Source organism: Erinaceus europaeus, chromosome 12 (assembly GCF_950295315.1).
Source record: "Erinaceus europaeus chromosome 12, mEriEur2.1, whole genome shotgun sequence".
Lineage (NCBI taxonomy): Eukaryota > Metazoa > Chordata > Mammalia > Eulipotyphla > Erinaceidae > Erinaceus > Erinaceus europaeus.
The window spans coordinates 46,056,970-46,080,072 of NC_080173.1; the positions used below are offsets into that span (position 1 = coordinate 46,056,970).

At 41.5% G+C, this 23,103-nt stretch overlaps 1 protein-coding gene across 1 annotated transcript in view; it reads left to right on the forward strand.

Annotated features, from left to right (window-relative positions):
- The window catches only part of BRCA1 (BRCA1 DNA repair associated), a 127,652-nt gene that overhangs the window by 31,699 nt on the left and 72,850 nt on the right, over positions 1–23,103 (forward strand). Inside the window, 7 exon segments of the mRNA XM_060203427.1 lie at positions 1,559–1,698; positions 2,451–2,553; positions 5,582–5,627; positions 8,957–9,024; positions 10,266–13,631; positions 14,437–14,525; positions 21,832–22,003. Of these exon segments, the coding sequence (XP_060059410.1) occupies positions 1,559–1,698; positions 2,451–2,553; positions 5,582–5,627; positions 8,957–9,024; positions 10,266–13,631; positions 14,437–14,525; positions 21,832–22,003 (3,984 nt within the window).

Below are 23,103 nucleotides of genomic sequence, written 5' to 3' on the forward strand. Positions count from 1 at the left end.
TTGCGTGTCTACTTCTTTTTTTTTTTTTTACATGCATAACATTCCCCAGATTCCCATTTAACATTACAACCCCCACTATTTCATTCATCATTTTTCATGGACCTGTATTCTCCCCACCCACCCCAGAGTCTTTTACTTTGGTGTAATACTCCAATTCCATTTCAGGTTCGACTTGTGTTTTCTTTTCTAATCTTGTTTTTCAACTTCGGCCTGAGAGTGAGATCATCCCGTATTCATCCTTCTGTTTCTGACTTATTTCACTCAACATGATTTTTTCAAGGTCCATCCAAGATCGGCTGAAAACGGTGAAGTCACCATTTTTTACAGCTGAGTAGTATTCTATTGTGTATATATACCACAACTTGCTCAGCCACTCATCTGTTGTTGGACACCTGGGTTGCTTCCAGGTTTTGGCTATTACAAATTGTGCTGCCAAGAACATATGTGTACACAGATCTTTTTGGATGGATGTGTTGGGTTCCTTAGGATATATCCCCAGGAGGGGAATTGCAGGGTCATAGGGTAGGTCCATTTCTAGCCTTCTGAGAGTTCTCCAGACTGTTCTCCACAGAGGTTGGACCAATTGACATTCCCACCAGCAGTGCAGGAGGGTTCCTTTGACCCCACACCCTCTCCAGCATTTGCTGCTGTTACCTTTTCTGATGTGTGACATTCTCACAGGAGTGAAGTGATATCTCATTGTTGTCTTGATTTGCATTTCTCTGACAATCAGAGACTTGGAGCATTTTTTCATGTGTTTCTCAGCCTTTTGGATCTCTTCTGTGGTGAATATTCTGTCCAAGTACTCACCCCATTTTTGGATGGGGTTATTTGTTGTCTTGTTGTTGAGTCTGGCAAGCTCTTTATATATGTTGGTTATTAAACTCTTATCTGATGTATGACATGTAAAGATCTTCTCCCATTCTGTGAGGGGTCTCTTGATTTGGGTAGTGGTTTCTTTTGCTGTGAAGAAGCTTTTTAATTTGATGTAGTCCCATAGGTTTATACTTGCCTTAGTCTTCCTTGTAATTGGATTCGTTTCATTGAAGATGTCTTTAAAATTTATGCGGAAAAGAGTTCTGCAAATATTTTCCTCTAAGTATTTGATAGTTTGTGGTCTAACATCCAAGTCCTTGATCCACTTGGAATTTACTTTTGTATTTGGTGAAATACAGTGATTCAGTTTCATTCTTCTGCATGTTTCAACCCATTGTTTCCAACACCATTTGTTGAAGACGCTCTGCTTCCCCCATATAATAGTCTGGGCCCCTTAAGACAGAGAGAAATTGAGAGTGGAGTGGAAGATAGAGAGGGGGAAAAGAAAGACACCTGCGGACCTGTTTTACCACTTGTGAAGTGACCTGCCTGCGGGTGGGGAGCCGGGGGCTCAAACTGGGATCCTTGAACTGGTCCTTGGGCTACGTACTGTGTGTGCTTAACCCAGTGCATCATTGCCCAGCCCCCAGTAACGTGTGCTTAACCAGTTGTGCCACTACCTGGCCCCTGTAGTACATTATTTACTAACTACAAAAATAATGTTTTCTCTTGTAATTCACAGTTGCAAATAATTACAACTTTTCAAAAAAGGAAAATAACTCTCCTGAGCATGTAAAGGAAGAAGTTTCTATCATCCAAAGTATGGGCTATCGGAACCGGGCCAAGAGACTTAGACAAAGTGAATCTGAGCATCCTACCTTGGTAAGGCCATTCTCATATATTCTGTCAGCATCTGTTTTTTTTTGTTTTGTTTGTTTGTTTGTTTTTTAACATTATAAGCTAGCAAATGTGCTAAATGCTTGTGGATTGTTTTAAAAGAAATATATATACCTATATATTAGATGATAAATCAAAGGGTTGGCTGTGCTAATGAGCAAGAGTTAGAGACTGACAAAGGTCTTTGTCCCTAGTGTGGGCAAGGGAGACCGAATAGGCCCATTTCCTGCTGCTTTAGTCTTATCTATTTTGATGCTTATTGAAAATGATAACATAGCCAGGGCTGCCTTTTAACTTGGTGATTATTTTTTTATTTCCCAGCTAGAACCTCATATAATGTGTGATTCCACTCTTCCTGCCAAACTACCTCTACCCTGCCCCAGACAGAGAACAAGAAAGAAAGGAAAAGAGAGGAAAGACACTGTGGAGCTTACCCATCTGGGGTCGTCCATGATGCTTCCATTAAAATAAGAGGGGATGAGGAGTTAGCTCACCTTGTAGAGTACAAACTTTACTATGCACAATGACCGGGGGACTTGAACTAGGCCCTTACACCTGGTGACTAGCACTCTACTGGGTGCACCACTGCTCACCTCTCCAAGCATCAGATTTGAGATTTTGATTGTGACTTATTTGTTTTGTCCATGACTTCAAGTTTCTTTTCAAGATTAAAATAAAACAAAAATCTTGAACAGTCCGACAGTTAGCTGATCATTCTTTGTTATATTGCTTAGCAGGAATCCAGTCTTAGTGTCCAACTCTCTAACCTTGGAATTGTGAGATCTCTGAGGACAAAGCAGCAAGTTCCAGCTCAGAATAAGTCAGTCTACATTGAACTGGGTAAGTCTTAGATTTCCTAATTTTAGAATAATTACAGCTTTACTAAAAACTTTGGTCATAATATATACATACAATAGAGAACTTAGGGAAGTGAAAATCATTCCCTTAGATTTATGGGTTTTCATTAAATAATGACTTACTTTTTAAAAAATATTTATTTATTTATTCCCTTTTGTTGTCCTTGTTGTTTTATTGTTGTAGTTATTATTGATGTCGTTGTTGTTGGATAGGCAGAAATGGAGAGAGGAGGGGAAGACAGAGACAGAGAAGCCTGTGAAGCGACTCCCCTGCAGGTGGGGAGCCAGGGGCTCGAACCGGAATCCATATGCCGGTCCTTGCGCCTTGCGCCACCTGCGCTTAACCCACTGTGCTACCGCCTGACTCCCAATGACTTACTTTTTAAAGAGCCAAAGGAAAAATGTCTGGTTTTAAGTATGTGGTGTCATTGTGCCTACAAATTAGCAGGTGTTCATAAATATTTCTTGAATAAGTATCTGTTTTACAAAAAGTACCCTTATGTGGTCCCGGAGGTGGCACAGTGGCTAAGGCACTAGACTCTCAAGCATGAGGTCCTGAGTTCAATCCCCGGCAGCACATGTACCAGAGTGATGTCTGGTTCTCTCTCTCTCTCTCTCTCTCTCTTGTTGTTAAAATTTCCGGGGCTCTTGCCGGGCCGGCTAGCTTCACGGTGGTGAACAGAGACGCGGAGACAACGGCTGGGCAGGGAAGCTATATTTCTTTATTCAGGAACAACGATTCACAAACTAAGACAAACTAATCACCAAACAGAACTCTGCTGTCTCTTTGCGGCGGCGCAAGCACTCTTTCTTTTACTCTGGAACTCAGGAACCCTCTCCCTTACTCTCGAACTCAGAAACTCTCGCACCCTCGCACTCTCGAACTCCGGAACTCAGGAACTCTGTCACTGGGGAACTCAGGAACTCTCGGACTCCGGAACCCTCTCCCAGGGTCCCTTGGGGCGGGGCCAAGCAGGCCCGCGAAATTAACAGGACTCATCCAATTCTCTTGGAGGGGGAGGGCTAGAACAAGCCAATGTAAAGCATACGACAATTCCCCCTTTTCTTTTTAACTAATTGACTATAGTATCAAGGGTGTGGGGTGAACAGAAACATATATAACCAAAACCAGCATGTTGCCAAGGGAAGGCCTGAGGGGGCCATATCTGAAAAAAAAAACATTTCTTGCCTCTGGGGGGCTACTTGCCTCGACGGGCATTTGCATGGGGGCGGGGAACGGCCTAGGGTCCCAAAGGCAGCTGGCTGCAACTTACTTACTATGAAACAAAACTTGTTATTAGCATATCTACTGCACGATCTAACATTTCTAATAGAGAAGGAATTTGAGACTTTTACATATCAACAACGTCTTTTAACCTTTTGTTACACCCATTCAAGATGGAGACACACCCTAGGTGTGGGCCGGAGAGGAAACCTCAGGCATGAGAATAATTAGCATAGCCATTGTGCGATCTACCATTTCTAATAGAGAAGGTAGTGTTTTACATATCAACAAGTCTATTTAACCTTTTGTTTAGACCAACTTAGTTGAAATATATTGATTGTTAACTAATTTTTACCTCAGACTTTAAATGTAAGTTAATTTTTATCTTTATGAGAATTATATTGAAAACCTTTTTTATTTAACTTTGACTAGTAAGAATTTAGCCTTAAAGCTACTGTTTACCGAACTTTAAACATACACATAAACATGGTCATTAATACACAAGGAGAGAAACCTTTGTTACGAAGACATGTCATTTTAAACACGAATTTAAATCTGTACTGTCTTAGTTGTTGGGGGGGGGGTTTCACCATCCGGAGGTGGCTTCCCGTGTAGCTCCACTTCTAGGAATTGCAGGTTGCGATCTCTGCACGAATCTCTGCGTACTCCAGCTTGTCTGCCTTCAGACCGGACCGGCGGCTGGAGATCTCGTGTGCCCAGTTTCGGCAGGGAGCCCGGGGGTCCGGGAGGCCCGGGATGGTTCCAGAATTCATAGAAAGAGAGCAGGCAGGCCATCTTTGTAGAAGTCGTGAGCCTAGGTGCCCAGGGGTGGCGGCCATGATAGAACGCCGCGGCCCTGCCCCATGGCCCTGCCATGTCTGCTGCCCTGTTCGCAGTGGCCGAGCAGCGTGGAGGGATCACGCGTCCAGTGCCCTGCACCACACGGTGGAGAGCCGGCTCCTGTGGGCTGGCCTCAGGCTCCAGCATGTTGGCATCGGGCTCCAGCATGTTGGCCTCAGGCTCCAGCATGTTGGCATCGGGCTCCAGCATGTTGGCATCGGGCTCTAGCGTGCTGGCATTGGGCTCTTGCATGGTGGCGTAGGCCTCCTGCGGGCTGCGGGGCTGCGGGGTTGCTGGCGCGGTGCGCGGGGTTGTCTGGGCGCAGCCGGCTGGCTGGCTGTTTGACCAGGTGGAAACAGCAGCTCCGCGCCTTGCCTCCCGCCCGCTGGCTCTTCCCGCTGGCTGTTCTGAGTTCGCTCTAGCGAGTGGAAACCACAGAGTGGTCCAGAGATAAATGTTCCAGAAACAGCAAAACAGTCTCGTGAAGAAAGAGCAGAGGCCTTTGGAGATCTCTTCACAAGCAGAAGAGAAGGCCATCGTGCATAGGTAGCCAAATTGTCTTTACTTATCTGAGAGATGCGCAGGTCAGCCCCACGTTGGGCGCCATTTGTTGTTAAAATTTCCGGGGCTCTTGCCGGGCCGGCTAGCTTCACGGTGGTGAACAGAGACGCGGAGACAACGGCTGGGCAGGGAAGCTGTATTTCTTTATTCAGGAACAACGATTCACAAACTAAGACAAACTAATCACCAAACAGAACTCTGCTGTCTCTTTGCGGCGGCGCAAGCACTCTTTCTTTTACTCTGGAACTCAGGAACCCTCTCCGACACTCTCTCCTATCTTTCTCATTAATAAATAAATAAAAACTTTTTTAAAAAGTACCCTTACTTGAATTTAAAGCTCAATAAAAATATTTTTACTGATTTGTTATTTGGGAAAATTTTTTAGGATCTGATTCTTCTGAAGATACAGTTAATAAGGCAAGTGAATACAGGTGAGTCAAAGAAAGCGTTTGTTTATGAGACTGACATTTTCGTATGTATTTTGATATTAAGAATTGGTGCTTTTTTAATGTCACAGCATTAGAATAGACCTTAAAGAGTGCAGATAACATAGTGTATTACAACAAAGTAAAAGTCTCTGTGGTAGTGGGTGGGAGGAGGGTTCAGGTCCTGGAATATGATGGCAGAGGAAGACCTAGAGGGAGTTAGATTGCTATGTGGAAAACTGAGAAATATTACACATGTACAAACTGCTGTATTTTACTGTCAACTGTAAACCATTAATCCCCTGCAATAAAAAAAAAAATTAAAGATATAGTGGCACACTTGATTGAGCACTTGTTACAACGCATAAGGCCCCAGGCTCAAGCCCCCAGTTCCCACCTGCAGAGGAAAAGCTTTACAAGTGGTGAAGCAGTGCTGCGGGTGTCTCTGTCTCAATTTTTGGGTATTTCTATCCAATAACTAAATAAATTTTTAAAAATGACTAAAGATAGCTAATTTCATCTCATTTTATAGTTGAAAACATGCTTTTTAATTTCTTAGTAGTATCTGAAAGAGTTTAAGATAATTATATAACTGTGGCCTGGGATAGATAAGGCATTCAACTTTCAAGTATGAGGTCCTGAATTCAGTTGCCAGCATCATATATACCAGTCTGATGATCTGGTTCTCTCACGCATGTTAATAAATCAGTCTCATTTGTTTGTTTGTTTTTTACAAGAGAGATTTCTGTAAAACCAGCGAAACAGCTCACTTGGATAATATGCTGCTTTACCATGTGTGCGGCCCAGGTGCAATCCCAGCATCCACCATATTGAGGGAAACTTTGCTTCTTTGGTCTCTTTTACTTTGTCTCTGTCTCTATCTAAACAATAGTGATGATAGTAGCAGTAAACAGCTATAGAACTTTGTACATACTCACTTCTAGTAGTTGTTCTCTGTCCCTTCTTTCCTTCCTTTCTCTCTCTCTCTCTCTCTCTTTCTTTCTCTCTCTCTCTTTCTTGTTATTTCTTTCTTCCTTCCTTCTTTTTCTTACCAGAGTACTGATCAGCTTTGATTTATGGTGGTGTGAGAGGGACTGAACCTGGGACTTCAGAGCATGAGCGTCTCTTTGCGAATCATTATGCTATCTATCCCTGCCTGTTAGTTGGTCTCTAATTTAGTTCCTCATGTATAATATTACTGGCACAGTAGTAATTATAACTGGTGATTTTTCCCTCAGTTTCTGAAGTCCCTCATACTTTTGTCTATGTAGATTACACAATAATCTGGAAGTTACTTCTGACTGCATTACATGTCAAAGTGTCTTTCTTAGAAATTACTGCCTGGCCCAAAGATCTGTGATGGCATATCTGAACTTCCATGGTGTCAGTAACCATTAAACTTTGTAAATAATCTTTCCTTAATGTCTCAATTGGGGTTAACTAATTTTTAGCCTGAGAAGAACCACATAAGGCAGTGTAGCAAAGAGATGCATTCTTTCCATTCTCTTGAAATGTTTGCTCCATCCCATGTTTAAATATTTTTGCTCCTTCTTTCTCATAGGATATATTTCTAGGCTTTTTTTATTTTTTATTTTTTATTTTTTTTAACCAGAGCTCTGATCAGCTCTGGTTTATGGTGGTGCAGGAGATTGAATCTGGGGCCTTGGAGCCTCAGGCATCAGACGCTCTGCAGAACCATTATGCTACCTACCCCTGCCTTTTTTTTCCTTCCTTCCTTCCTTCCTTCCTTCCTTCCTTCCTTCCTTCCTTCCTCTCTTTCTTTTTACTATCCTTTTGTTTTTATTTGACTATCACTTAGATATTATTTTGCATTTGCATGTTCTTGAAACTGTGTTCTGTGCTACTATGATTTTTGTTACTATGTTTCTTCAATACCTTTATTTGGCTACCAAGGCTTTGCTAAGATTTTACACCTGCAGAACTCCATCACTCCCCATGGACTCTTTTCGTTGTTTCTGCTGCAGACATTTTTTTCTTTATTTTTATTTTTTATTTTTTTATTGGATAGGGACAGCCAGAAATTGAGAGGGAAGGGAGTGATAGAGAGGGAGAGACAGAGAGATACTTGCAACACTGCTTCACCACTTATAAAGTTTTTCCCCTGCAGGTGGGAACCAGGAGCTGGAACTTGTGTCCTTTTGCACTGTAGTGTATCCGCTCAACCAGGTGCACCACCACCCAACCCCTGCTGCACAGACTTCATTGTGTTTTTAGAGGAAGAAAAGGAAAGTTAGCACAGCACCAAAGCTGTTGCCAGTGCAATGGGAAACCTGAGTCATGTGCATGACAAAGCAGATATCTTCCCAAATGAGCTGAGTGGGTGAGAGATACGGAGAGAGAGATACCACAGTACTCAGGAAACTCCCTCTTTGCATGATGCTCCCACGTGGGAGCCAGGGACTCGACTTCAGGTCCTCAAGCATTTAGGTAAAATGTATGCTCTCCCAGCTGAACAATCTCCTGGCCTCTTTTTTTCTTTTTCTTTTTTTCTTCTTCATTTTATGCTTTTTTTTTTTTTTTTTTTTTTTTTTTTTTTTTTTTTTTTTTGCCTCCAGGATTATTGTTGGGGCTTGGTGCCTGCACTATGAATCCACTGCTCCTGGAGGCTATTTTTCCCCTTTTGCTGCTTTTGTTGTTTATTGTTGTTGTTGTTATTGTTGTTGTTGGATAGGACAGAGAGAAATGGAGAGAGGAAGGGAAGACAGAGAGGGGGAGAGAAAGACACCTGTAGACCTGCTTCACCACCTGAGAAGCAACCCCCCTATAGGTGGAGAGCCAGGGGCTCGAACCGGGATCCTTATGCAGGTCCTTTCACTTTACACTATATGCACTTAACCTGCTGCACTACTGCCTAGCCCCCCCCCCCATTTTATTTGTTTTTAATACAATGGCTAAAGAATGAATCCAGGGCCCCAAGCATGCATGATTCCACTGAGCCACCTCCCTGGTCCATTTCTCATCTCATTTTTTTTTTTCTTTGAGACAGAAAAAGAGAGATACCAAGGCACCATTCCACCATCTACTGAATTCTACTTGTCTCTATCCTTAGTGCTCCCATATTGTGCTGGGGATTGCACACAGAATGCTTACTCTACTAGTGAGCCACACCCCCAATGCCCTGTTACACTATTTGTCCATTTCATTTTTATTAGAAAGTATTAAAGAAAATAACAGATTTCAGAAAATGAGTAATTTTTATCAGCTTGCTAAAACTCTACTTAAAGGGTTAAAGTATATACTCTTGTTCATCTAATAGTTCTTTGAACATGTAATGAACTACTGTTTCTCATAAGGACTTCTGTCTTTCCCTACAGTACCCATGAGTTACATATCATCACTCAAGAAGTCAGGGCTGAACCTAGGTTGAATTCGGGAAAAAATGGTAAGTCAGCTGAACTTAATAGCTTAATAGAAAAGAATGTGGAGTGGTCCGGGAGGTGATACAATAGATTAAATTCTCAAGCATGAGGTCCTGAGATCAATCCCTAGCAACACATATACCAGAGTGAAGTCTGGTTCTTTCTATCTCTCTCTCATTTTTCTCATTAAAAATATTTTTTTTAAAAAAAAGGGAGAAAATGGATATATTACACATATAGTGGGGGGAAGGAGAGAGAGTAAGGAATTAATTTTGAAGGTTGTTCAGGACACTTTAGAATTTGTGATTTCTCTTGATAGAATACTGTTCTTTCTCATATGTCATAGTACATCCTGGTGTATTTTAATGAAATTAGACTAATGTAATTATAATAGTTTTCTATAGAACTGTGCTTTTTAGTGCTGTGTGTCTGTGTATGAAGGGAGAAGGAACCGGAGAACTACTCCACTATTTATGATGTTTTATATTTATATTTTTATTGTTCTTGTGCAAAATTAAGGCTCAAAATCAGGACCTCATACATGCAAGACAGGTGCCTTACCATTGAACCACTTTCCTACCCTGTCTTAATTTAAATTGATGTGCTTTTTTTTCCATCTTTTGTATTTTGTCTTTTTAAAATATATACAGTGTATGAAACTGAAGACATAACACTGGGAGTCTGATTCTTGAACAGTATGCTTTTTTAAAAAAATATTTATTTTATTTATTTATTCCCTTTTGTTGCCCTTGTTGTTTTATTGTTGTAGTTATTATTGTTGTTGTCGTTGTTGGATAGGACAGAGAGAAATGGAGAGAGGAGGGGAAGACAGAGAGGAGGAGAGAAAGATAGACACCTGCAGACCTGCTTCACTGCCTGTGAAGCGACTCCCCTGCAGGTGGGGAGCCGGGGTTCAAACCGGGATCCTTATGCCGGTCCTTGTGCTTTGCGCCACCTGCGCTTAACCTGCGCTTAACCTGCGCTACAGCCCAACTCCCGAACAGTATGCTTTTAATTCGCTGTTAAGGATTAGGGAAATTGAAGTCATTGCTTATATGTAGGGGGATTCCAAATTATAATTTTAGTGAGAAAATAATGAATTAAGTGAATATATGAGCTATATTTTCAGTGTACTTGGTAGTTTATAAAGTTAGTTTTTCTAAAAATAGGCTGTTGCATCATTTCCACCCCTAAGTTGTATTAAATACATATTTTTCATCATAATTCTGTCATTAAGCACCTCATTGTTTTTGTATACTTTCAGCTGCTTATGAGCATTCAGAGAACATAACAGATAATGAATGTCATCAATCCAGTAAGAAAGATTTGACCACCACTGAGAAGCATGCAGCTGAAAAGCATCCAGAAACGTATCAGGGTACTTCTGTTTCAAACTTGCATGTGGACCCATGTGGCACAAATCCTCATACTAGCTCGTTACAGCGTGAGAACAGCAGTTTATTACTCACTAAAGGCAAAATGAATGTAGAAAAGGCTGAATTCTGTAGTAAAAGCAAACAGCCTGGCTTAGCAAGGAGCCAACAGAGCAGATGGGCTGAAAATATGGAAACATGTAATGATAGGCAGACTCCTAGCCCAGACAAAGAAGTAGATCTGAATGCTGATTCCTTATATGAGAGAAAAGAACTAAACGAGCAGATCTCTTCATACTCCAGCAGTCCTAAAGATTCCAAAGACATTTCTTGGGTAGCACTGAATAGCATACAGAAAGTGAATGAATGGCTTTCCAGAAGTGATGAACTGTTAACTTCTGATGACTCATATGATAAGGGATCTAAATCAAAAACTGAAGTAACTGTAACAACAGAAGTTCCAAATGCAATAGATAGATTTTTTGGTTCTTCAGAGAAAATAAACTTAACAGCCAGTGATCCTCATGTTGCTTTAATACGTGAAGGTGAAGGAGTCCACTTCAAACCAGTAAAGAATAATATTGAAGATAAAATATTTGGGAAAACCTATGGGAGGAAGGCAAGCCTTCTTAATTTGAGCCACGTAACTGAAGATGTAATTATAAGGGAACCTCAGGTAGCCAAAGAGCCTCTCCTTGCAACTAAATTAAAACGTAAAAGGAGAACTGATGTAGGTCTTTGTCCTGAGGATTTTATCAAGAAAGTAGATGTGGCAATTGTTCAGAAGACTCCTGAAAAGATAATCAAGAGACCTGGCCAACTGGATCAAAGTGACCAAGTAATGAATATTGCTACTAATGGTCATGAAACTGAAACAAAGAGTGATTATGTTCAGAAGGAGAAAAATGCTAACCCAGCAGAATCACCAGAAAAAGAATCTGCTTTTAGAAATAAACCTGAACCTATAAGCAGCAGTATAAGCAATATGGAACTAGAATTAAATGTCCACAGTTCAAAAGCACCTAAGAAGAATAAACTCAGGAGAAAGTCATCTGCCAGGCATATTCATGCACTTGAAGTAGTAGTCAATAAAAACTCAAGCCCACCTAGCCATACAGAACTACAAATTGATAGCTGTTCTAGCAATGAAGAGATGAGGGGGGTGAAAGCTGATCAAATGCCAGTCAGGCACAGCAAACAACTTCCACTCATTGAAGACAAAGAACCTGCAACTAGAGCCTTTAGTAGTAGCAAGTCAAATGAACAAATAAGTAAACAGTTTGTTGGTGAGACTTTTTCAGACCTAAATTTAACAAACATCCCTGGTTTTCTTACCAGCTGTTCAAGTTCCAATAAACATCAGGAATGTATTAATCCTAACCTACAAAGAGAGGTATTAGGAGAAAGCCGTGGGACTATTCAAGTGTGTAATAATACCAAAAACCCTAAAGATCTGATAGTAAGTGGAAAGAGAGGTTTACAAATTGAAAGATCTGTAGAGAGTCCTGTAGAGAACACTGACTATGGCAGTCAGGATAGTATCTCATTACTGGAAACTGATACTCTAGGGAAGGCAAAAAAGACACCAAATCAATGTGTAAGTCTGTGTGTAGCAACTGAAACCCCCAAAGAACTTAGCCATAGTTGTTCTAAAGATACTAGAAATGACACTGAAGGCTTTAGGGATTCACTCAGATGTGAAGTTGATCACACGCAGGAGACAAGCACAGAACTGGAGGAGAGTGAACTTGATACACAGTATTTACAGAATACCTTCAAGGTTTCAAAACGTCGGTCATTTGCTCTGTTTTCAAGTCCAGAGAATTCAGAAAAGGCATGTACAAGAGGCTCTGTCCATTCTAAGTCTTTAAGGAAACAAAGTCCAAAAGTTATTCTGGACTGTGAACAAAAAGAAGAAAATCAAGGAGAGAAAGCATCTGAAATCAAGTATTTGCCATCAGAACATACAACTACAGGCTTTCCTGTGGTGTGTTATAAAGATACATCAGGTGATTATGCCAAATGTAGCGTAAAAGGAGTCTCCAGGCATTGTCAGCCATCTCGGTTCAGAGGCAGTGAACCTGAACTCATTGTTGCAAATAAAAATTTAATTTTACAAAACCTATATCATATACCAACACTTCCTACCATCATGTCATCTACTAAGAGTATATGCAAGAAAAACCTGTCTGAGGAAAATTCACTGTCGCCTGAAAGAGCAGTGACAAACAAAAGCATCATCCAAAGTACAGTGAACACCATTAGCCAGACTAATGCCAGTGAAAATGCTCTTAAAGATGTCAGTTCAAGCAGTGTTAATGATATGGGTTCCAGTACTAATGAAGTAGGTTCCAGTAGTGAAAACATTCAAGCTAAACTATGTAGAAACAGAGGACCCAGATTAAATGCTACTCTTAGAGCAAGTCTTATGCAACCTGAAGTCTTTGAGCAGTGTCTTCTGATGAGTAACTGTAAACATTCTGAAATGAAAAGACAAGGAGAAAATGAAGGTGTTATTCAGACTGTTAATATAGAATCCGATTCATGCCCAAGACCAGATAACTTAGAACAACCGGTGGAAACTAGTCATGTTTGTTCTGAAACACCTGACGATCTGTTAAATGACGATGAAATGAAGGAAAATACAAGCTTTACTGAAAGTGGCATTAAGGAACAATCTGCTGTTTTTGGCAAAAGTACCCAGAAAGGTTTCAGAAGGAGCCCTAGCCCTTTAGGCCACACATGTTTGAGACAGGATCAGCAAAGAGGGGCACAAAAATCAGAGCCCTCTGAAGATTTCATGTCTAGTGAGGATGAAGAGCTTCCCTGCTTCCAACACTTAATATTTGGTAATACAAGCAGCACACCATCTCAATCTACTAGAAGTAATGCTGTTCCCACAGAGGGTTTATCCAAGAAAACGGAGGAGTTGCTAGTATCATTAAAGGGTAGTTTAACTTGTGACAGTCAACAGGTAACATCAGCAAAGGCATCTCAGGAACATCACCTTAGTGAGGAAGCAAAATTTTCTAGCAGCTTATTTTCTTCACAGTGTAGTATAATAGAAGACATGACTACTAATCCAAGCAACCACGATCCTTTCTTGATGTTTGATCCTCCCTCCAAACAAGGGAGGTCTCAGTCTGAAGACGAAGAAATTCTGAGTGATCAGGAGTTGATTTCAGATGATGATGAAAGAGAACCTGGCCTAGAAGAGGATGATAATCAAAAAGAGCAGAATGTGGACTCAAACTTAGGTATTGGGGCCATTTTTCTATATTGTTCATCTGTTGTCTAGAAATGAGGGGCCAGGCGGTGACCTGGTTAAGTGCACACATTATAGTGCACAACGACCTAGGTTCAAGCCCCTGGTCCCCAGCTGCAGGGGGAAGCTTCATGAGTGATGAAGCAGGACTGCAGGTGTCTCTCTGTCTTTCTCCCTCTCTATCTCCCCTTTCCCTCCCAATTTCTCTGTTTCTATTCAATAATAAACAAATAAATAAAATCTTTAGAAGTGAACTAAATATTTATGCCTTTGTGGGAGCATATTTTATGACTTTACAAGTACAATTAAAGGGGCCAGATGGTGGCACACCTGATTGAGTGCACATATTACAGTGTGTAAGGACCTGGTTTCAAGCCCCAGGTCCCCACCTTCAGGGAGAATGCTTTGGAAGTGGTGAAGCATTGCTGCAGGTGTCTCTCTGTCTCTCCCTCACTGTCTCAACCCAACAAATAAAATAAAGACAATAAAAAATAGTAAAAAACAAGTATAATTAAAATAACCTCTTCAACTTTAAACATTTTTCTCCTAACATGCTCTCCCTTAAAAATCCTTTATCCAGCCTGGATTTCTCTGAATGGGAGCTAATGCTTTGATAGCTAGTAAACTAACTTCTGATTTTTGTTATTATTGTTTCTGAATCTAAGTGTTCCAAATCAAGGAGAGCAGTTACTTCATGTGAACATGAAAATGAAATTTTATCATGCTGACAGAAAGAAACATACTGTAAATTGCAGTGTTTTCTAACTGATTTCAAATCTGTGTTTCTGTTATTTAAGGTGAAAGAGGATTCGAGTATCAGAGTGAAACAAGCCTCTCTGAAGACTCATCAGGGCTGTCCTCTCAAAGTGTTATTTTAACCACTCAGGTAAAAAGCTGGTATGAATATGTGGGTGTGGTGTCCTCTGCATTCAGTAGTGCCATCCCGTAGAATTAATGGTACTACAGTTGTATATGATATCTTACCTCCTCAAATTAGCTTGTAAGTAACTGGGTGGAACTCTTGCTGTGCCAAACAGGGCTATGTTCACTTTGACTACCAAATGGAAGCCTGTAGAGTCTGCTTCATAGAGAATTTTTTATAACTGTTTTGTGGAATTTCCTTTCTTTCTGTCTTTCTCCCTACCCCCTCACCCCCGGTTTAATCTACTAGTTCTTTAGTAGTTGTAAGTCATCTTTTCCCTTAATGGGAAAAAAGAAAAAGAAAAGAGTGCTGAGAAGATAGCATGATGCTTATGCAAAAAATATTTCATGCCTGAGGCTGTGAGGTCCCAGGTTCAATCCCCAGTAGCCCCATAAGCCAGAGCTGAGCAGTCATCTAGTATAAAAAAAAAAAATTGGGAGTTGGGCAGTAGCACAGCGGGTTTAGCGCAGATGGTACAAAGCGCAAGGACTGGCGTAAGGAACCCAGTTTGAGCCCCCGGCTCCCCACCTGCAGGGGAGGCACTTCACAGGTGGTGAAGCAGGTCTGCAGGTGTCTATCTTTCTCTCCCCCTCTCTGTCTTCCCCTTCTCTCTCCGTTTCTCTCTGTCCTATCTAACAACATGAATAACAACAACAATAGTAACTACAAAAATAAAGGGACAAGGGCAACAAAAGGGAATAAATAAATGAATAAATATTTTTAAAAATTGAAATGTGTACTGTTGAATGTAAAACATTAATTCCCCAATAAAGAAATAAATTTAAAAAAAAAGAGATCCAAAAAAGCCAACAGGCACATGAAAAAATGCTTCAAGTCACTGTCAGAGAAGTGCAAATAAAGAAACTACTTCACTCCAAAAAAAAAAAGAAATGTGGGCCAGGGAGGTAGCTCATCTGGCAGACTACATTTTTTTTAAACCATACATGAGGCCCTGGTGCCACATAGGCACAGCACAGTACCCAGGGAAGCTCCACAGATGATGGAGCATGCTTAAGTGTCTCTTCCTCATCCCTTCCCCTCCTCTGAAAAAAATTTTTTATTCCCTTTTGTTGCCCTTGTTTTATTGTTGTAGTTATTGATGTTGTTATTATTGGATAGGAGAGAGAGAAATGGAGAGAGGGGGAGAGAAAGATAGACACCTGCAGACCTGCTTCACAGCTTGTTAAGCGACTCCCCTGCAGTTGGGAAGCTGGGGGCTTGAACCGGGATCCTTACGCCGCTCCTTGCGCTTTGTGCCACCTGCACTTAATCCGATGCGCTACCACCTAACTCCCTCCTCTGAAAATTTTATGAATGAATTGAAAAGGTTGACCCAGGAGCAACAGAATCACACATGGCACTGGCAATATGACTTGTGGCTGAAGCTGTTAGGGGCTAACAGCTTCCAGCTTCCTCCTATCCTCCCCCCCCCTTTTTGAGAGCTGTCACATTATTTTATGAGAGAAAGTAGACCCACATACTTGTGGGTCTCATATATGAGGTATCTGTACTGTGAATCCACTGCTCCTGGCTGCCATCTTTTTTCCATTGTTGTTATTGCTGCTGTTGTTGTTTGATAGGACAGAGAGAAATTGAGAAGGGGAGAGAGAGACACCTGCAGACCTGCTTCACTACTTGTGAAGCATCCCCCCTGCACGTGGGGAGCTGGGGGATTGAACTGGGATCCTTGCTCCAGTTGTTGCATTTTGCAGTATGTGCGCTTAACTTGGTGTGCCACTGCCTAGCCCCCTTAAGCATATTTTTTAATAGTCTACTCCCACCCAAAAACTAGACAGCATAATGGTTATGCAAAGAGACTCTCATGCCTGAGGCTCCAAAGTCCCAGGTTCAATCCCCTGTACCACCATAAGCCAGAGCTGAGCAGTGCTCTGGTAAAAAAAAAAAAAAAAAAAAAACCCTACAGGGCCGGTTGGTGTCACACCTGGTTAAGCACATGTGTTACAGTGCACAAGGATCCAGGTTCAAGCCTTTGGTCCCCACCTGCAGGGTGGAAGCTTTACAAGTGGTAAAGCAGTGCTACAGGTATCTCTCTGTCTGTCTTCCTCTCTTACCTCCCCCTTCCCTTTAGATTTCTGATTGTCTCTATCAAAGAAAGAGACAATCTGCTTAAAAAAAAAAAAAGACATCACACTGTTGTCTCCTGGGCTGCAAAATCAGATATATTATGAATATAGTATTTATATTTTTTAGTTGTCTTATTAAGGAAATAATGACATATAAGATAGCTGTCACCTGGGTGTGATTGCTTTATTATTATTTTCTCTTTGTTTGATGGGACAAAGAATTTGAGAGTGATGGGGTGATAGAGACAGAGACACCTGCAGTACTTGCTTCACCACTCATGAAACTTCTCACTGCTCGTGGGGAGTAGGGGCTCAAACCGGGGTCCTTTTGCATAGTGACATATGCACTTAACCAAATGCACCAACACATAACTCCCCCAATTGTTCATCTTCCCATGGTAGTTGTCTTTATATCACTCCCACCACCAACCCAGGCCTTCCACCACCGCTGTCCATTGGTTTCCCAATGCCTTCTCAACCCCCTACACCACCCCACCCTACCTTCATTATTATTTTTTTTTTCTTCCAGGGTTATAGCTGTGGCTTGGTGCCTGCCTATGAATTCACGGAGACCATTTTTCCCACTTTTGTTGCCCTTGTTGTTATTGTTATTATTGCTAGCGTTGTTGGATAAGACAGAGAGAAATCCAGAGAGGAGGGGATGACAGACAGACACCTGCAGAACGGCTGCACCACTTGTGAGGTGACCACCCCCCTGCCCCCACTACCATAGGTCGGGAGCCAGGGGCTGGAACTAGGATCCTTACACTGGTCCTTGCGTTTTGCACCATGTGCACTTAACCTTCTGCGCTACCGTCCACCCCTCCCCCACCTCCATTCTTATGAGTTCTCCTGAATATGTATTTTGTTTCTGTTGGATGTATTTATATCTAAGATACTGTTGATTCACATATAATTAGATTTTTAAAATTTTTTTATATTTATTTTCCCTTTTGTTGCCCTTGTTTTTTTTTAATTGTTGTAGTAGTTATTATTGTTGTTATTGATGTCATCGTCATTGGATAGGACAGAGAGAAATGGAGAGGAGAGGGAGAGAAAGAGACACCTACAGACATGTTTCACCGCCTGTGAAGTGAGTCCCCTGCAGGTGGGGAGCCAGGGGTCTCTAACCGGGATCCTTACTCAGTCCTTGCACTTTGCACCACGTGCGCTTACCCCGCTGTGCTACTGCCAGACTCCCAGCAGTAATGTTCTGACACTATTATGAGTCTTCTGGCAGTATTTTTGTATTCCAAACATTATTATACATCAAAAGTCCTTACAAAAGAAAGATATGATAGACATATCTTTTTTTTGTGGAACTTTCACAATATGTAGCTGTATTAAAAATAGAGACCAGAGTTTTTTGGTGGGCATAGAAAACAAGAGTAGCACTAATTCAAGAATCAGTTTAAAAGGGACCGGGTAATGGCACACATGTTACAATGCACAAGGACCTGGGTCCAAGTGCCTAGTCCCCACCTGCAGGAGGAAAGCTTTGTAAGCAGTGAAATAGAGCTGCAGGTGTATCTCTTTCTCCTTAATTCAGTTAAAGAAACTATGGGGATACTAACTGGTAGAGTGCATGCCTTCTGTATGTGAGCCCCTGGATTTTATTCCCCAGCACAACCATGGGCAGCACAAAGTGTAGAGAATGACTCAGTGGGGAGTTGGGCGGTAGCGCAGCGGGTTAAGTGCACGTGGCACAAAGCCCAAGGACCGGCGGAAGGATCCCCGTTGGAGCCCCCAGCTCCCCACCTGCAGGTGAAGCAGGTCTGCAGGTGTCTGTCTTTCTCTCCCCCTCTCTGTCTTCCCCTCATCTCTCCATTTCACTCTGTCCTATCCAACAATGACATCAATAACAACAGTAATAACTATAACAATAAAACAACAAGGGCAACAAAAGGGAATAAATAAATATTTTTTTAAAAGAAAATGACTCAGTGACCAATATAATTTTGGTTTCCCAAATGCATTTGCCTACAAGAGAATTCATTTAACTTATATAAAGTAATTCCATTGGAAAAACACAAAAGAAAGTTATTTCTATCTCTAGCTACATTATTTTTCTAGTTTTCTATTCTGCTTAATGGCTACAGAGAGGTTGGATGTGATAGTCTTGAGAATAGTGACTTATGTGTGGTTGCATTTCAGGTTTACTGAGGCAGATCCTTGGCTAGGGTTTGGTCAGTGATGGAACTACACACAAGCACCACATGGTGGCAGTGGCACGGTAGCAGAGCAGTGTTAGGGAAGCAGTGGAAGCCTTTATGAAGCTGGGAATACATTTTCTGGTCATCAAACCTGGAAACTATGAATTCAGTATTGCAGGAGAAAGTAGACTCCATGTTTTCTGTGGAGGGCAATAACGTCTAGGATCAAAAGAACTAGAGGATAAAACAATCTGTTTCCTTGGAGTTTGCTAATGACCATTAGTAACCCCTTTAGTAAGTGAAGATACGTGTGTGTTATTACTTTATCTTATTTTTTAAAAGATTTCATTTATTAATGAGAAATACAGAAGAGAGACAAAGAGTCAGACATCATTCTGGTACATGTTTTGCCAGGAATTGAACTTGGGACCTCAAGCCTGAGAGTCCAATGCTTGCTTTATCCACTGCTCCACCTCTGGACCACCTCATTTTATTTTTTATGGAATCTGAGAAATGTCATAGCCCCAGAGCTTCTTCTGTTGCTATAGCATGTGGTTCAGAAGCTTGAACCTAAGTCATGTGCATGGGAGTGCCAAATACCCTAGTGGGTAAGCTATCTCTGTGACCCAAGAAGTGTGTATTTTGAAGAACTCCTTATCAAAGTCTTTACTTACTGAGGAGCTTAGAGGGCAGAGGGTAGATAGCATAATGGTTATACAGACAGACTGTCATGCCTGAGGCTCCAAAGTGCCAGGTTCAGCCCTCCACACCACAAGTTAGAGCTGAACAGTTAAAAAAAAAAGGGTGGGGGAACCTTAGATTTGGCAGATTTTGAAATGGAGTTTCAAAGACTGGAAATCTATTTTAATCTTGAACTGATTGCGATAATTTGGCCTTACAGGCTTTCTCAGACCTCTTTCCATTGGATCTTCTCCCTTCACTGTGATAATCCTGTCACCACCATCAGAAATGGCAACACCAGCACTCTGACAATTTGTGGCGTGTAATAGATAGTTGATCAGCAAATAGTTGTTGTTATCAGTGGGGCTTAACCACTCAGGGGTGACTTTTTTTTCAGATAAAGAGAGGGGGAGGGGGCCGGGCAGTAGTATAACAGGTTAAATGCACATGGTATGAAGTGCAAGGATCCTGGTTCGAGCCCCCAGTTTCCAACCTGTGTGTGGGGGGCGGGGGGGTTCACCTTACTAGCGGTAAAGCAGGTCTGCAGGTAGCTATATCTCTCTCCCCCTCTCTTTCTTCCCCAACCCTCTCAATTTCTCTCTGTCATATCCAATAAAATGGAAAAAATGGCTCCTAGGAGCAATGGATGCATAGTGCAGGCAACAAGCCCCAGTGATAAGTCTGGAGGCAAAAAATTAAACTGAAAAGAGAAAATGGGTGATAAAGTAGATAAAGCATTGGACTCTCAAGCATGAGGTCCTGAGTTCAATCCTGGCAATGTCTGGTTCTTTCTCTCTCTCCTCCTATCTTTCTCATTAATTAATAAATATAAAAATATATTTTAAAAAAAGAAAAGACAAAATTGGGGGAAGGGGTGGAGAGAAAGACACCATTGCACTAAGGCTCCCCCCCAGTACATTGGGGGGACCAGGTTTGCATGTGGGTTGAAGGATGAAGGCATCCTCCCTCTGGCAACCTCCCAGATGAGCTATCTTGCCAGCCCAAGATAGCTGTTTTTTTTTTTTTTAATGAATAAATAGATGAGTTCATGAATTCACTCTGTATCTTTCTGCTGTAAATCAAAAGCTCAAGCCAGGCGAGGTGCACCTGGTTGAATGCATACACTACAGTGCTCAAGGACCCAGGTCCAGCCCCTGGTCCCCACCTACAGGGAGGAAAGCTTCATGAGTAGTGAAGCAGGGCTGCAGGTATCTCTCTGACTCTCTCCCTCTCTCTCTACACCTAAATAAAAACAGGGGTTAAAATCAAAAGTTCAGAGAACTCCAAGCCAGTAGTTGATTAAGGAATGTCAATAGAATTAAATTATTTTTATTATTGGATAGAGACAGAAAAATTGAGAGGAGAGGGAGAGAAAGAGAAGGAAAGAGACAGACACCTGCAGACCTGCTTTACCACTTATGAAGCTTTCCTCCTACAGGTGTGGGGGGGAACCAAGGGCTTGAACCTGGGTCCTTTCGCTCTGTAATGTGAGCACTTAACTAGGTGTGCTACCTACCACCTGGCCCCAATAGCTTGACTTTTTTCATTCCCTTTTAGCTTTAAAATAGTCAACTCTGAGAACCAAGAGATAGCTTGCCTTATACAGTGCCTATCTTACCATGTGCTAGGACCCAGATTTGATCCCCTAGATAGCACAGGAGAGCACCTACACAGTGGAAGCTTTATGAGTGGTAGACCAATGCTATGGTACCCCTCTTCTGTCTCTCACCTTCTACCTTTAAAAGATAAAAAGGTCCACTGGAAATGCTGGAATTGTACGGGCACAGATCTCTAGCAATCACCCTGGCAACAAAAAGATAAAATAGCCATATTTATTTATTCATGAGAAAGATAGGAGGAGAGAAAGAACCAGACATCACTCTGGTACATGTGCTTCTGGGGGTCGAACTCAGGATCTCATGGTTAAGAATCCAATGCTTTATCCACTGCATCAGCTCTCAGACCACTGATTTTTCTTTCTAAGTTTTTTTCTTTTAAATAACCAACTTTAGAGGAACACCACAGTAAAACAGATCTATCTGGGAGAGTTTAGAGATTGCTTTTCCCCTCTAACATCATTCTGAAATAACTTTATGGGCATTGATTATATGAATATAGTTGTATTAAAACTTTTCTGCCAAAATTCATAACTCCATATTAGGTGATTTAAATTTCCATGCTAAAATTAATTTGCATTAGCATTCTTTTTTAAAGATTACTTACTAACACGAGAGAAGGACAGACATAACTCTGGCATGCGCAGTGTCAGGAATTGAACTTGGGATTTCATGTGATGTGTCATATTCTTGCTTCCTGACAAGTTTCTAAAAAGAGTGTAATTTATTTTTGTAGCAGAGAGATACCATGCAAGATAACTTGATAAAGCTCCAGAAGGAAATGGCTGAACTGGAAGCTGTATTAGAACAACATGGGAGCCAGCCTTCTAACAGCTCCACTTCCTCCACAGCTGATTCTCGTGCCCCTGCGGACCTACTAAATCCAGAACAAAATAAGTCAGAAAAAGGTTTGTAATACTGGCCAAACTTAAGCAAAATTCTTCCTGTTCCTTTGCTTTTATCTCCTTCTCAAAAGTATTGGCCTAGCTTCAACATCTTATGATCTTTGCTCAGCATATCATTTACTGACTCACCCATGAAAAATTTTAAAGCTTTGGTTTGCGTCCCTGCTCACAAATAACATACCATTCAGATGAGCTCAAGATAGTCTTTCAGTGTCACTGTCTGACTGAGTCAGACACAATAAAAAGATACTGAGGATCTCTGTCTCCCTCTGTCTCCCCTCTCAGTTTCTCTCTGTCCTATCCAAAAAATGGAAAACAAAGGCCACCAGGAACGGTGGATTCATAGTACTGGCACCAAGCCCCAGCGATAACCCTGGAAGCAAAAGAAAAATTTCAAAAAGACACTGAGAATCCCAGAGGAGATTGAGTATAAGGGGTCACTAGAAATGTTACTCTGCTACCCTATTTTTACTATGTGCGCTTAACCTGATATGCCACCACCAGGCTCCCCATCTACTCTATTTTTAATAATTTATTTTATTTTATAAAGAGGTCTATCCTATACCTTAGGTATTGCACTTTGATCTACAGATAGCGCAGTTTTGTGGCCATCAAGTGTTTTTGTTTGTTTGTTACCAGAGCACTGATCATCTCTGGTTTACCGTGGTGCAGGGGATTGAACCTGGGACTTCGAAGCCTCAGGCATGACAGTCTGTTTGCATAACCATTATGCTATGTACCCCTGCCCATCATCCAGTGTTTTATAACATAGTTATCTACAAGGCCAGATGGAGGTTTTGGAGTAAACAAGCAGGTACCATAGAGCAGAGCTGCTTCCTATAAGAAATGAGCACTAATCTGAGGGATTATTACATAGAATAAATGAAGAAGACTGAAATGAAAGTTTGTGTTTTTAATTGGGAAGGAACTTGTGAAAAAATAGTGTATCAGGCAGGAATTTTTTTGTTTTAATTTTTATGTATTTATTTTGGATAGAAATTGATAGGGAGAGGGGAGTTGGGTGGTAGCACAGGTTAAGCACAGGTGGCGCAAAGCACAAGGACCGTCGTAAGGCTCCCGGTTCAAGCCCCCAGCTCCCCACC